This window comes from Puntigrus tetrazona, chromosome 17, assembly GCF_018831695.1.
Source record: "Puntigrus tetrazona isolate hp1 chromosome 17, ASM1883169v1, whole genome shotgun sequence".
Classification (NCBI taxonomy): domain Eukaryota; kingdom Metazoa; phylum Chordata; class Actinopteri; order Cypriniformes; family Cyprinidae; genus Puntigrus; species Puntigrus tetrazona.
In genome coordinates, this window is record NC_056715.1 from 10824556 (window position 1) to 10840029 (window position 15474).

Below are 15474 nucleotides of genomic sequence, written 5' to 3' on the forward strand. Positions count from 1 at the left end.
TTCACGTTATTTGGACAGCTGAATGTATCAGTAAATATATCTCAACATCTCACCCCGATGTTTTCCACACCTGAATGTCTTTATGTGCTACTCAAAAACAAACTCTCAAATACCCTTTGGACGGTTTGGTGCATGCAAGTTGTTTTGACAGACCTACCAGCTGCAATGACCTAAAGGAATAGTTTACACAGAAATGAAAATTATCACCCTTGTGTCTTTCCAAACCTGTATGAAAGACACGCAAAAGATGTTTTAAAAAAATATCCACATGACTAACAGAGAGCTGCTTGCAACAGACAGACGAGGTTTCGCTGCAGAATTTGCAGAAATTTAACACATTTTACCACACTTTAAGTCATGCAGGTTTGGAGCAATTTGAGGGTCAGTAAACGATGAAAGAAATGCCATTTTTGGGTGAACCGTTTTATGTGTTATTTTTGGCTGAACTTTAAGTTTGTTATGACAGCTGAACCTCGCTGCCACCCGTATTAATGGGTGTAGCTGTCATATTTTTAAAGTCTGCTAGAGCTGAGAGTGGCAGTTTAGCTTTTGTGAATGAGGAAAAGAGCTGGAAGGCCCGGGGCAGGACGTTGCGTTATGTAAACAGTCAGTCTTCCCTTAGGAGGCCGAGGAGTTTTCACCACCCCTGTACAGACTTGTTCGGTGACATACTTTCAGGATGACTCCCAGCTCAAACTTAATGGGCACTTTTCATTATTCAGAGGACGTCAGCCTGTACTCTCCCACACTCATACCGATCCAGGTTTTCTCAGAAGAAGGGTTGGTCTTGTTTATCTGCTCTGCATTCGGTGTTTTTTTAGATGTTCGCTTGCCACCCAATGGTGAGGCGAACGCTGAACAACATACCACAAGCAAATGAACTCAAACTCGAACCGTAACCGATCATGTTGTTACATAAGAATGTTTTGATTCTCCGGCCTTGTGTGCAGATGTTTGAGTCCATTATCAGGTGATCTTGCATGCATTTGGCAGCCTGTGTATGCGGAGGAGATGTAGCTAATGCTATAGTAAGGGATAGCTGTTCGGTTCTGCTTTTAACGATGTCTGGCTCTAATTGATGTGAAACTCTTCCTGTCAGTTTGCTGGGCCTCGTAGGCAGAGCTGCTAGCAGAGATGTCCTGAGCAGTCACATCAGGAATGGGCCTGATTAGCGCTATCTGGGTTAGCTCGGGGTTTGTAGGTCATGGTAGCACCATCTTCAGAGTCATGGCTCTCCAAGCCATTAGATATTGTCAAGTGCAGCTTTATATGAGTCACATGCCTATAAATCCATCATCTCCTTCGTACGTTAGCATCTGACAAGTTCTAATCTAAGTCAACGTGATTGCTAAACAAATCACAGCCACAGGTATTTAATAGCATTTTAATAAAGCAGTTATTAGTAACATTTTTTATTTTAAGTTTTTAATTTTAGCAGTTTTAGCAGTTTTGTTATATGCTTTAGTTATTAGTCTGTTGTTATTCTATTTCTCCTTATTTTTAAGTTTTTGATGTAATAAATTTAGTATTTCATTTAGCATAATTTCTAATTGTTTAAATAAAAAAAATGTAAATCTAACATTTACATTTCACTATTTTAAGGTGTTCTTGTTACAGTGTAATTATACATTTAAGTACCGAGTAATAGTAATTAACTACATGTTCTTGCTGTATGGTTAGTTTCATGTAACTATGCATACTTTATTGTTATTATAATTGTAAGTACATGTAATGTGTAACAAGGTCACCTTAAAATAAAATGCTACCGAGATTGCAGCAACACTAGAATAAACAGGTAATTAATATTAAATGTATTCCATTTAAAACAAATAATGTCAAATATAATTGCCTTCACTTTGTTCTTTGCTCTGAAGTTTTGTGAGACAAACAACATAATGCAGGCAGTCAAACTCACAAAGCTTAACTCTAACCGGTCTATCTAACCACAAACTCTTGTATAATGACAGAATTATAAAGTTATTTTTTAAATGTGATGTTCGGTGTGTTTTACTTACATAAATATTGTACTATTACATTTCCAGTATATTTCCATTGTACTATTATTAAACCCATAGGGTCCCCTCATTCAGCTGTTTTTCTCCCACAGCACAGAGTATTTTTAGTGTCTGTGTTCAGTTCGCACAGCTGAAATGTTGTTCTGCCGATCTTTAAATCTGGTAGGTGACAGAGACTTCCAGCAAGCATCAGAGAGTTGCTTGGGGCTGTGAGCAGCCAGCTGTTCCTGGCCATATGTGTACTAGCCATCCTTACACTCTGCTGACGCTTGCGATGCTGTTTTAATACAACAGTGTTCCATAATGTTACCTGCCAGCACTTCACACTGCTTAGGAAGTGAGAATGAAACTGACTTACCAAAAAATGTAGACCTGATGTAATACACTGCGTTTGTGCCATTGATGTATGCTTGAAACTACTTGGTAAGGTGAATTTCTAATGGCCTTATGCTCTTATACAGACTCGACTCATTAATATTCAAATCGTGATGCACGTATCCCATTACAGAGGTAAACTAGGTTGTAATCTGATCGCTTCAACCTACATGTTTGTTTGATGTGATGAATTTAACCGAGGACTATGACAAATAAACATGATGGGGATGTCTTTCTGAGAACTTATTAAACACTAGAGAAGTTCTGAGAGCTCCATATATGTACCATATAAGCCTGCTAAGGAAAAGGACGTTTAAAGGTGAAAATGTACTTTTTAATCCATCATCGTCGGTATTTTGTGATTTATTTGGTTTGTGGTTCATCAGGTTTCTGCAGACCATTTGTAACTTGGGAAAATATGAGTCCTTGATTAACAAAAAGAGGAAGCTAAACCAAAGAGGAGTGAAAACGGTGACCATTCAGTCAGTCCCTAATCATCAGCCAGTATGACTTTGCTGTCACTTAGTCGTCTGATTATGCTATAACTTGCTTACTCGCTGAATAGTTGAACAAGTTTTGTCAGAGGATTTTGAACTGAGCAGTGACTAACAGCAGTGTGAGTAAAGACATTTTTATTTGTTTATTCCAGCTGCTCTCTTGAGATTTTTGTAAAGATGAATAGCTTTTTTTAGCACACTTACAGGCCTGAGAGAATGTCTAATTAATTTATAAACTGAAGTACGTTTTCTTTACTGGTTAACTATAGCACAGTTCGAATGTTTGTCAAAAAAGTTAGTGGGTTTTTTTTGTTTGTTTTTTTTCAGTAAGGATACATTAAAATGAAGTGGAGAAAAAAAACATTTAGCATGTTGCAAAATATTTCTATTCTAAGTATATTTCTAAGTCAATTCTGTTCTTTCCACAAAAAATATTGAGCAGCACAACATTTTTCATCAATAATAATCATAATCAGTGTTTCTTAAGCACCAAATCAGCATATTCTGAAGGATCATGTAACAAAGACTGTAGTAATGAAGATTCCCGTTCACAAGAATAAATGAAATTTGAAAATAAATTATAATTGAGAATAGTTGATTTAAAGGGTAGTAGTTTAACAAGATTGTTATTTACTGTATGCTCAAATAAATGCTGCCTCGGCGTCATGTTTTTTTAAAAAAACATCTTACAAACCCCAAACTTTTGTGTGTAGACATTGTTTTTATATGATGTGTAGAATGAAAGATGTTGAAAAAAGATTTTTCATGATACTTGCGTTGTTTAGGTCAGGCTACATGCAGGATTGCGTTTGTTGGCTTCAAATGGAATTGCAATAATGTAAAACATTTTCAGGTGGGTTTCCTGAACTCTTTTCAAGTCTGCCATTGGCTGGACAAACCAATCCAGTTTTTTTGTGTGAATCAGCCTGCATTTTCAACGGTTAGCTTGCCATTTAGTGGTCTTTAAAAGATGTCTTTTCTCTAGTATGGTAGCAGTTTATTTCAAAGAAGAAACACCTTTCGAGGGATGGCTTCTTTAACGTCTTTCTCAATTTAAGGTGACGGGTCAGTCAACAGTTAGTAGTAAAATTGTCATTAGCTTGTCCTATTCTGTGCTGTTAACTCTTTAATCTGACAACTGTACGGAGGAATGTGTCATGCGTCGATGAGGGCTATTCTTGCCCCGTGTGCTGCAGCTTGCTCCTTTGTAAGGCTCTAGTTTTGGCCGGTGACCTCACTATGTTTCCCCCGGGCTGCCTCTGAGGCGTCTCAATGGAGTGACCTCACACATTGATTCCAGCGTCGTGAGCGTGGGGGTGGATTGTGAAAGCACGCTTCTGCCAGACGCTTGGACAGCTCTTCTCAAGAACTTTATCACCACATACTCTTTGCGGGGACTCGACTAATGACATAGTTACTGATTTATTTACAGGTGTGTTTTGGTCTGTGTGTGAGTCTAGTGTAGCTCACAGAAGCGTTTTTTTCTTTGTGAACCGATCGGGAGTGCTGTTACGGGTCGTACACATGGTGTGCTTTTGAGTAGTGCAGGCCAGGCCTCGGTGTGTCAGTCTCGTTCCAAAATGTCTGTAGTCTGAAGACGAGTACGGACAGCTGTATCGTGTGAAAGCTCTGTGCAAGAGCGTAATGGCTTTCAGCACCCGGCCTAGTCTGTGTTTTTGGAGTATTGGAGTTTTATTGAATGCATTTAAGTTAATAATTTGCCTAACATTGCTCCTAACCTTTATGTGAAGTCCATTACGAGAAATGCTAATACTAATACCATACAAAAATGTATCACTTTAAATGCTACGCTCGATTTTAGTGGAATTTGGTGTCTTCAAAATGTACAGTGTTGACAATATATGTTTTACCTAAAGATTATGAAACTGTTAGAGTTCTCGAATTATTCTTCAGTTATTAGTGTTTTTAAATATCAGTTTGAAGTGATGATTTTACAGATAATCCAAATAGAGGAAAAGAGTATGCACAAACTAAAATCTTTGTATTTTTATTTAATTTATTTGTATTTTTTGCAATATAATTGCAATAAATTGTTCAGTCTGCGCTTTACCAGAGTACATTTTTGAAATATTAGTAAGCAGTTGTGATTTAATGTGCCTTTCATTTAATTCAGTTGCATTTTAAATGACTTGCCAACCTTAGTTGTTACATACTGTATTTGTTCTCGTCACTTCACCAGGGGACCTTTTTCTGTTTACATAGCATTACACAATGCTTCTTAACTATATTGCTTGTCAGATATTTGACTTTGAGAGTTAAATATTTTAGTACATAAGGTGAAGGTAGTGTTGACTGGATCAATGAACTGGCGTCTCGCTGTCCACCTTGCTGTGCTACGTTTAAGAATGAAATGACTTTTCACTTTCATTAAAGTTTTATTAAACACCAAGTTTCCCTCTGTCATCATGCGGTTTAGGAAAATATTGTATCATCAACGAGCCCACCTCACCTTCCCTGTTTCTATGAAAACCGCACAGGATGTCCTCCTCTAGTTTACCTGCCAAACAAATAAGGTTGTCATGAGAGCCTACAAGAGCTCTTTTTCTCCAGGAAGGTTGAGGGTTTGGTTTGTCTATAAATACCCCCTCCCCTTGCCTCCTCTCATTCACTTCCTGGCCTTTAAGAGGGGTCAAGTTGCACAGCTGCTCTCATTTGCTAATGTTAACCTGCTCTGTAGAGCTCTGTTCCTCTGGGCCATTGCCTGCCAGTGGCCTTGTGTTTGTTCCTCTTTAGAAAACGAGATCTGTGCAGGGTGTTTTTTTTTTTTTTTTTTGTGGTCCAGAGGGCATCTTATGTAAAATTTGATTATGGCTTTCATTCAGACTGATTCTGCAATCAAATTGACTGATTCATTAAAAAAAACCTGCACCAATAAAAGCTTTGATCACAAATGCATACTGTGCTAAATGTTGCCTTTTGTGTGACATCAGCATTGCAATTTATTGTAAACACATTTTTTTGCTGCCAAGTCTTTCTCATAACATGCCATTTACAAGGTGACAACTCAGCTAAAATATATAAACATTAGTTTAACCTTTGTGTCCTCATGACCTCCCATTTTGTCTTGCAGGCCCGAATAGCGTTCCTCCAAGGAGAAAGGAAGGGTCAAGAAAATTTAAAGAATGATCTTGTTAGAAGAATAAAAATGTTAGAATATGCATTAAAGCAAGAAAGGTTTGTAGTGTTTTGTTTTTTTTTTCCCCTCTAACGTTGCATATTTTGTGTACGTGCATGTTTGTTTGAGTTGTAACAAATATTCTCTTTTCTATTACCAGAGCAAAATACCATAAATTAAAATATGGGACAGAACTAAATCAAGGTGAAGTGAAAATGCCTAGCTTTGAATCAGGTAAGTGGACCCAATCTCCTTTTGTAAATCTGTATGTACTCTACCGTTCAAAAGTTAAGGTTGGCAAATATAAAAAATAGTTTTTTAAGGTTAGAAGTCTCTTAAGGCTGTGGTTATTTTACCAAAATATTTAAAAAGAATTTATTCCTGTGATGGCAAAGCTGAATTCAGCAGCCATTAGTTCCGTCTTTGGCGTCACATGATACTTCCGAAAGCATTCTGATATGCTTATTTGCTGCTCAAGAAACATGTCTTATTATTATCAGTGTAGAAAACAATTGCGCTGTCACTAACCCTGAACATTTGAATGGGACTTAACTGGTTTGTACGTGAATATTCATATGTTATGTTCTGCTTTCACTGATGTGATTTTACTGTCTGTTTTGTTTTTTAAACAAGATACCAAAGATACAGAGGTCTCGGCTATACCTCAGAACAGCCAGTTAACGTGGAAACAGGGCAGACAGCTCCTCAGACAGTAAGTTAGTCTTTAGCTTCTCTGCGTGGAAGTTCATGGGCATCTGCATCATCACGTTATGGCTATTTATGTGACCTGATTGTCTTCATGTATCTCTGTCCTTCAAGATATCTTCAGGAAGTAGGTTATACGGACACAATACTGGATGTCCGGTCGCAGAGAGTGCGGTCGTTACTGGGGCTGTCCGGCTCAGAGCAGAACGGTTCTGTGGAAACTAAGAACCTAGAGCAAATTCTCAATGGAGGAGAGTCTCCAGCCAAAAGAAAGGGACAAGACATGAAAAGGTACAGAGGTTTTTTGAGGGGGGTCGATTTAATTGGAAGAGGAGTATAAAGAGATTTCCATGTTGGTTGTTTTGAAACATTGCTCATTATGCCTTTGGTTTAACAGGAATCCAGAGGTTCTGGAGACATTTAATTTTTTAGAAAATGCTGACGACAGTGATGAAGAGGAAGAGGATGAGGGCGACATAATGGAGGACGTGCCTGACAGGAGCGATAAACGTAGAATAAAGAAACATAAAATTAAGGTGTGTAAATATTTTAATAGAAATGTTATTGTTCTTTGTATATGATTGTTGATGCAATATAGCCTATAATGTTTTTTTGTTTTTTTTCAGGTCGGAAATGAAGGTTTGGCTTCAGACTTACCAGATGACCCCGACACAGAAGAGGCACTAAAGGAGTTTGACTTTTTGGTAAACGCTGAGGATGGAGAAGGTGCCGGAGAGGCTCGGAGTTCAGGGGACGGCACAGAATGGGGTAAAATAGTGCTTGCCTAAAATAGACGGAATGGATTTTATAATCGTTGAGCATTATGGTTTTTATGGCTGCTCGATTCCGCTACAGTTCTGACGTTTCTTCTCAAAATTGCAAAAAAATCTTTTTTTTTCCTAGATTAATTTTTTTTTAAGTTGCATTTGCCTTTCTAGTTTTTTTTTTATCCTGTGGCGTAAACAAGCTTCTATAGACTATAGATCTGCTAGGGCACATCTGAAAGGAGTGTTTGATGATTGAGCAATGACTGCAGGTCTGTTATCATGTAGAGTTAAAATAAGGCCTGCAATTAAAGGAGTGCTTGACCCAAACTAGAACATTTTGTTTTCGTTTACTCGCCCTCATGTTGTTTTAGCTCTGTGTTTTCCTTCTTCCACAAATTACAAAAAGGCAGAATGTTCGTGCAGATCTTTCCCATAAAATGAGTTAAAATGAATGGATTTATACTGAATCCAAAAAGCACCAATAGGACATAGTGCTGTATTCGTAATAGTTTGTGCTATATAATTTAATAGCGTTTTTATTAACTGCTTATTTTATTAACTAATACATTTTTTCTCTCTGCTGTCACATACACTATTGTTCAGAAGTTGAGGATCTGGAATTTTTTTTAAGAATTAAAGAAGCATTAAAAAAGATTAAGTCTGCGTTCATTTAAAGAAAACAGTAAAACTTTCAGCAACATTACTCAAGTCTTCAGTGTCACACAATTTTTCAGAAATAATTTTTTATTAATGTTGAAAACATTCAATGCTAGCCAATATGCTTGTAGAAATAGTATTAATTTTCTTGTGATAGAAAGCAACAAATGTACACCTCAATAATAAATTAAATCTGAATACAATTTTTCTTACCCCAAACTTTTAAACTCTAGTGTGTCTAGACTTAGTCAGTCATACACACACAGAATACAAGGAGTGTAAATGGCACTTCATTAGTTGAAATCGCTGCCTATTTTGATTCTATGAAACGAGCTGCTTGTCCATTCTGCAAAAGTTTTTCACGAACACAGCAGAAAATTCCAAAAGTATTTTTTTTGCGTGACCTATTCTTTCAGTGTGTGCCTGCATGTGCATGCGTGTTGTTCGTATGTGCTTTGTGGCACACGCCGGCCCTGCGGTAGAATCTTAATTAGGCCAGTTGCTGCATCAGCATTCCTGACAGCTTCCAGCACGAGATTCTCTTACTGCTCCGACCAGAGCCAGCTGGGTCAAACACATCGGCTCGCTACATCCATCCCACACCTTCACTTCTGCTTTCTTCATCTCTCTTTTGTCTGTTCTGACCCACTTCTAAACTAAGGATTATGTAAATGTCACCATAAATAGGACGTGTATTTTTGGTGAAGAGGCATAAGTATGAGTGAAGTGTGTGTCACGCTCTGTGTATTTTCTTATCACTGTATCTATTAGGATTGCACAGTGTATGGTTCTAGGAAACAGTAGCAAAAATCTTGCATATAATATGTATGTTCATATATGTATATTGTTTTGTTTTTATTAATAGAATTTCATATTAGTGCTGTGAAACGCTTAATCACAGTGCTATTAATAATAATTATAATAATAATGCTATATAGATAGATAGATAGATAGATAGATAGATTAGCGCATTGTGTTTAATTAAGCTTTTATGTAAAAGAATACAATTTTATAGCAGATACAATGCATTGGAAAACAATGGATTAATCTTCTTTTTTATATTGCAAAATAATAATGATAATTGATGATTATTACTACCTCAGCTGTTGAGCCAAAATTGAGGATAATTGCTCCATAAACTTACCTGATTATGTCGAATCACCTGCTTTTTAATATCAAACCAGAGTCTGATGTGTTATTAAAGCCAAAATCTTGCTATTGATCCAACCCGTTTTGTTACTTTAGATGCATGTTCTGCATTACACCCTCTGTTCATCTGCTGATGTATGTGTTGGTTAAACAGTTTTTTGCCTAAGCCCTGTTTTTTTCCAATCTCAAGGTGTGGCACCTTGTTTACTGGGCCCTTCTCTTCTCTTTCCTATTCTTAGCTGAGCCTCTGCCATTCACGCCTGGTGGGGGCAAGTCCTTTATCATGGGTTCTGATGACATGTTGGAAAGTGTGCTGGGCCTGGGAGACCTTGCAGATCTGACTGTGTCCAATGACGAGGCTGAATACAGCTATGATGTAAGTACCCCACTGCTCTTCTGCTTTAATAATACTCTATTCTGGCATAAATAAATAACAGACTACATAGGTCTACTTAAAAAAAAAAAAGGTCTGTTCCCTGCTAAATTTTTAAATGCGGTCTGCATTGTGTTAACCATCAGTTAACAGCCGGTCCTGTTTACTCAGACGTCATGTATTATATTAGCTTCGTTCTGTATAAAGGTTATTCAGGACCTTGTTGTTCAAGCCCGTGTTGTTTGCCGTGCGCTCAAATAGGACATCTATCCTAATGCCTCACAGTCAGTCGACCTGCAATTTTCAGGTTTCATGTCACAGTTGTTAAAATGCCTCTACAACGGACCCTCCCCCCACCCTCTATTTTTAGCTGCCAGCCAATAAGGACGCGTTCAGGAAGACATGGAATCCCAAATATACCCTACGAAGCCACTTTGATGGAGTGCGGGCCCTGGCCTTCCATCCTGTGGAACCGGTGTTGGTCACCGTCTCGGAAGACCACACCCTCAAACTGTGGAACCTCCAGAAGACCGTTCCTGCCAAAAAGTAAGTGCCCGCTCTGGCTTTCCAAGAAACGGGACGACTTGGGGATAGCTTTTGGTCTTCAAAAAAATGATGTCTCAAGATGCACATAAGATTTAATAATGGAACATTAACGTTCCAAACAAACGGCTAAACAAAGTTTTTTTTCTTGCTTTGCAGAAGTGCCTCTTTTGATGTGGAGCCCATATACACGTTTAGAGGGCATATGTAAGTATTGATTTGATGTTATTGACTTATTATTCACTTTTTATGTTTTTATTTAGTTTTAAAACCTCCCTGTCAAACATTTAAAAAAACGTTAGCCTCCAAAATTTGGCAAGCAGATTTCCTTACCAGAGCAACACAAATGTTTTGTTGTTGTCATTCCGGTTTTTCCTAAATATGTTGAGGAGAGTGAAAGTGTTGTGTCCACTACCTTGTTCAGACAGGTAGTATTCTCCTGGCCTCTGCTAGGCCCATCCATGATGGTTACATCATGTGATCCATAACTCTAGAGCAAGTTCACACAACACACCAGCCCAAATGTGCAAGGTGATGTTAGATATTTAAAGATGCATCCAATAATTTTTAGTTTGCCCTTATTCATGGCCTTTCTGTAATACTCTATACTGACACCTACTGGTCAGGATGCTTTGTTGAATAATTTCTTGCCAGAGCTTTCTTTTGCTGTCCTGCTACAAACATTTCTATATTCAGTCCCAATGACTATTGGACTAAAGCAGTTTGCTGCCGTTGAACACTAAAAGCAGTCACAGCATATGCACTCATTATTATGGTTAGTATAATGTAGCTGGTCAATTGCATGATGGGATTGTCGTGTGATTCCAACCTAATGTTGTCCATAAGGGGGCGACCTGCTCTTTGTAGAACAGTGGTTCTCAGTAATTTTGGCTTCGTCATTTCTACTAGAAAATTATTTTAAAGTTTGGCATAACAAAAAGTATATTTGTTATAAAAATGGCAACTGTTGAAATGAGCATCGTAAGAATCCTGGGTGTTCGAAGACAAAAATAAAAAAATTAGAAAGGTTATTAAAAGATTATTTTAATACTTTTTTTGTTGTTTTAGATATTTTCTTTGTCTTTTTTACCTTAGATATCTTTCTCATCTCAAAGATTTATTTAAAAAAAAAAATATTGGCAAGAATTACTGAGTGCACCTTTGAGACTATGACATGAAGCTGTTCTTCTTCATTCTTCCTTGCTGTTGTTTGGAACTGAATAGTGAGTGTTAATGAGAGCACATGATATTTACCCTCTGAGATCTCGGTCCTGTGCCACGAGCATGTGTGGTCTACAGTTTCACTGGTGTTGTTGCTCTAGGATGTTTCCACATCACACATATAGCAGATCAGGGCAGGAATTTAACAAACAAACTACTAGCACCATTTGACCTAAAATATTGTATTACTGTAATATTGTAATTAATGCACTTTTGTGGCCCCCAGAAAGTACGTGGACACTACAGAAACCTTTAAGTGTTTGAGTATCATTGCATTAGACACAAAATATTACTTTTACAGATTTTACGTAAACTGCCAAAAAATGGCACTTGATTTGATGTTTTCTTTTCTAATGCAGTGACACATTGATGCGTCCCTACGCACTTTTTGGGGCCCCTGAACAAACATTAATGTAATCTTTCAGACAGTAATATCTGGTCTCACTAATCCTCTTAACCTGTATGATCTGTTGCTGCAGCGGGCCTGTGCTCTCATTGGCTGTGACTTCGAGCGGCGAGCAGTGTTTCAGCGGTGGAATCGATTCAACAATACAGTGGTGGAACATCCCCAGCTCTAATGTAGACCCTTACGACACATATGGTGAGAAGATAAAATCTTTGTAGCTGTGTCGCATATTACTTTGATAGAACCTGAAAACAAGGAGGAAACCTGTATGAACTGTAGTATCTTCCCTGTGTGTGTGTGTCCTCTGGATTCAGACCCCAGTGTGTTGGCTGGTACGTTGTTGGGGCACAGTGACGCAGTGTGGGGATTGGCTTACAGTGGAATCAAAGAGCGACTGCTGTCCTGTTCAGCTGACGGGACGATCAAGCTGTGGAACCCTCAGGAGAAGTCCCCGTGTCTCAGCACTTTTAATTCAGATAGAGGTGAGCGTAACAGGTCTTGTTTATACTGTTCTGTAAACGATGGCTGTGTCCGCAAACTAATTTTTTATTTTCTGTCTTTCAGATCATGGTGTTCCCACATCAATTGATTTCAATGGGTGTGATCCAGCTCATATGGTGGCGTCCTACAACACGGGAGATGTTGTCATTTATGATCTAGAGACATCGCAGCCCATCTTGGTATTCTCTGCACAGGGAGAAAGTGGTACGTCTTTCACACTTGTTCTAAAAAAAAAAAAAGTGTGTGTGTATTCAATTTAATTACATGAAATTGAGCATAGGATTTGTCGTGTTTACTTTCTTCTGCTTCTTTGCAGCTATTCCTTTTGGGAATCACATTAATAAAGTAGTCACCCACCCCACCCTGCCAATCACAGTCACTGCACACGAGGATAGACACATCAAATTCTTTGACAATAAATCAGGTGATTTTATTTTTTATTTATTTGTGTGTGTCATAAAATATTCACACACTATTGTTTGCAAATTTGGTATTGATATGATTTTTGTAAGGTTTTCAAAAGAACTCCCTATGTTCACCAAAGCTGCATTTATTTGATCGAAAATACAGAATAACAGTAATATTGTGTGATGTTATGTAATGTTATGTTACATTTTCAACTTTAATATTTTTTTAAACTGAATTATAAAATATAAGGATACTTAGAGTATCTTAGTGTCTTATTATCTTGAAAAAAAGTCATATTCTGATGTTGATTTAGTGCTCAAGTAACATTTCTCATAACAGTACAAAATGACTGCTTAATAAACATGACTTTTTCAGGATTCTTTGAGCAGAATTAATTTAGTAATCTTGTGACTATAAATCATTTTAATACATCCTTGCTGAATTTAAAAAGTTTTAGTATGAATGGTATTCATAACTTATGTAACTGTATGCTTTTTATATTCCTATTTTATTTTAGTTGTTTATTTAAACTCTCAGAATAGATTTATTTCGGCAGATGTCGAAAATATCCAGAGAAAAGTTAATAAATCTGTTTATTCATCAAGTTCCATCCATCTCTATTTGTAGGTAAAGCCATCCATGCAATGGTGGCTCACTTGGATGCTGTTACAAGTCTGGCTATAGATCCAAATGGCATCTACTTGATGTCAGGAAGTAAGTTTTTTTTATTGTTTTTGTATGACGATATATAAACGTATTGTTAATTGTCTTCTGAACTGTCCCTTTAAATATGAACTTGATGTCTTTTCTTCATCTAACACAGGTCACGATAGTTCCATCCGCTTGTGGAACGTGGACAGCAAGACATGCGTACAAGAGGTTACCGCGCACAGGAAAAAGTCGGACGAGGCCATATACGACGTTGCCTTCCACCCATCTAAGGCATACATAGGAAGTGCCGGAGCCGATGCCCTGGCCAAAGTGTTTGTATAAAAGCACGTCCGAAATAATGCATACGTAAAGACGAGAGAAAGAAAGGACTGCTTCACTGCCTTGTGTAACAAGAGTAGCATTTCTCACACTACATTGAAGTGGCTTCCACCTACGCTGTCAAACTCACACCACACACACGATGCCAGGTGCCAAGAGGGGGACGTGCCGTTTTTTGTTTTTTTTTTGCGAAGCCAGTGTGGAGTGCTCAATCAGTTTTAATCTTTTTTTTGGTTTTCTTCAAAAAAAGAAAAAAATAACTGTAATTTACTGTAAGTCAAAGCTGGAGTGAAACCAGTGTTTGTAGCCTTTTGACTGGTTTTGAACTGAGCTGATAATGTGTCCTGTAGGTATGTTTCAGTGACCATGGAGTGGTTATCATGTTCATCCATCAGTAGGTTGTCACCAACCATCATCCAGGCACCAGAGGAACTGAATCCCGCCCTGCCGAGCCATAAACCAGACCCTAATCTCAGTCACCCTCCTCACCCTAATGTAGCGTGCAAGAGAATACAGTTAAACTCAGTCAACCTTCATACCTTTAGCGTTTGTTTCATTTTTTTGTGTAAAAAAAGTATAGTTTTTATAATCAATTTTATATAAATAAAGACTGTCATAAAACCGCTGAAAATCACATTTTTTTAAAGGGACTATAATCCCACTCAAGCCCTCCATTTTATGCGGTTCTTCTTCTTGAAGGTCTTGTGTCTCTGGAAACCCTGGATGAGTGCTCTCCTTACGCATACTACATTGCTTTAACATTGTTTTATCACATAACGGAGAGACTGTACGCTAGTAGAAGCACATCGCGTGGTGCCCTGAGAGCTTTTAGGAATTTACAAATAAACTGCAGCATCCTGTCACTATGTGATGTTTCTGTACACCTTACTGTAAAATGAGTTTAAATATCACCGGTTAGAGATCCGAACACTATTTATTTTCTGTTTGTGGGTAGTCTTATCCTTCAGAGCATAGAGCTTGATGGTAACTCAAAGATTGGGCTGTCGCTAACCAAACCGAGCGGTTATCTGAAAAGAAATGAACGTTTGGGTTAATGTAAAAGCTTGTGCCGTTTCTTGGCTGGATGAAAACGGGGTTTAAATTCACCTCATGACGCTGGAGATCAGGAGAGAAACGATAAGTTAAAGGGATGGTTCAACCCAAAATGAGAAATTATTTACTCACCCTCATGTCATTATAATGATACAGACCTGTATAACTGGAACATAAAAGCTATTTTGAGGAACGACATGGAACTCAGTGGAATGTTGGTAAGCAACATTCTTCCAAAAATGAAAGAAAACCTTACAGGTTTGGAATGTAATGAAGGCGAGTAACTGATAAGAGTTGTCATGTTTGGTATTGGAGTAATCGGTCAAATTTATTCGAAATATTTGGTTTGGTCGTTCCGACCCAATCTGTTCAATAGTTTTAAAGGAAACAATGCAGTTTATGGTGTAACAAAATACCTTTTTGTTTGTGTAATGCATGATTAATACTACAATAAAGTATTTTTTCTAGTCTTCCAAAAGTTCTGATCAGTTTGAAGAGTTTTGATGAGTTTTGTAAGGTTTTTGATTTACTACGAATCAACAGATTTTAAAGATTGTACCACATAGCAAAACAACTGTTGAAAAGTAATGTATATAAAATGTCTATAATAAATATTAAATGGTGTATCTGTATATGCAACATGCCCCTTGTCTCGACAATTAATGCCGCGTTGTATTT

At 37.7% G+C, this 15474-nt stretch overlaps 1 protein-coding gene across 1 annotated transcript in view; it reads left to right on the top strand.

Annotated features, from left to right (window-relative positions):
* The window catches only part of strn3 (striatin, calmodulin binding protein 3), a 16908-nt gene extending 1473 nt beyond the window's left edge, over positions 1-15435 (top strand). Inside the window, exons 2-16 of the mRNA XM_043262750.1 lie at positions 5979-6082; positions 6184-6257; positions 6657-6735; positions 6843-7019; positions 7126-7264; positions 7355-7496; positions 9541-9677; positions 10045-10220; positions 10377-10424; positions 11918-12039; positions 12159-12326; positions 12409-12549; positions 12662-12769; positions 13381-13467; positions 13577-15435. Of these exons, the coding sequence (XP_043118685.1) occupies positions 5979-6082; positions 6184-6257; positions 6657-6735; positions 6843-7019; positions 7126-7264; positions 7355-7496; positions 9541-9677; positions 10045-10220; positions 10377-10424; positions 11918-12039; positions 12159-12326; positions 12409-12549; positions 12662-12769; positions 13381-13467; positions 13577-13746 (1872 nt within the window). The 3' untranslated portion in view covers positions 13747-15435. The remainder of the gene's footprint in view (positions 1-5978; positions 6083-6183; positions 6258-6656; positions 6736-6842; positions 7020-7125; positions 7265-7354; positions 7497-9540; positions 9678-10044; positions 10221-10376; positions 10425-11917; positions 12040-12158; positions 12327-12408; positions 12550-12661; positions 12770-13380; positions 13468-13576) is intronic.
* The last annotated feature ends 39 nt before the right edge of the window (positions 15436-15474 follow it).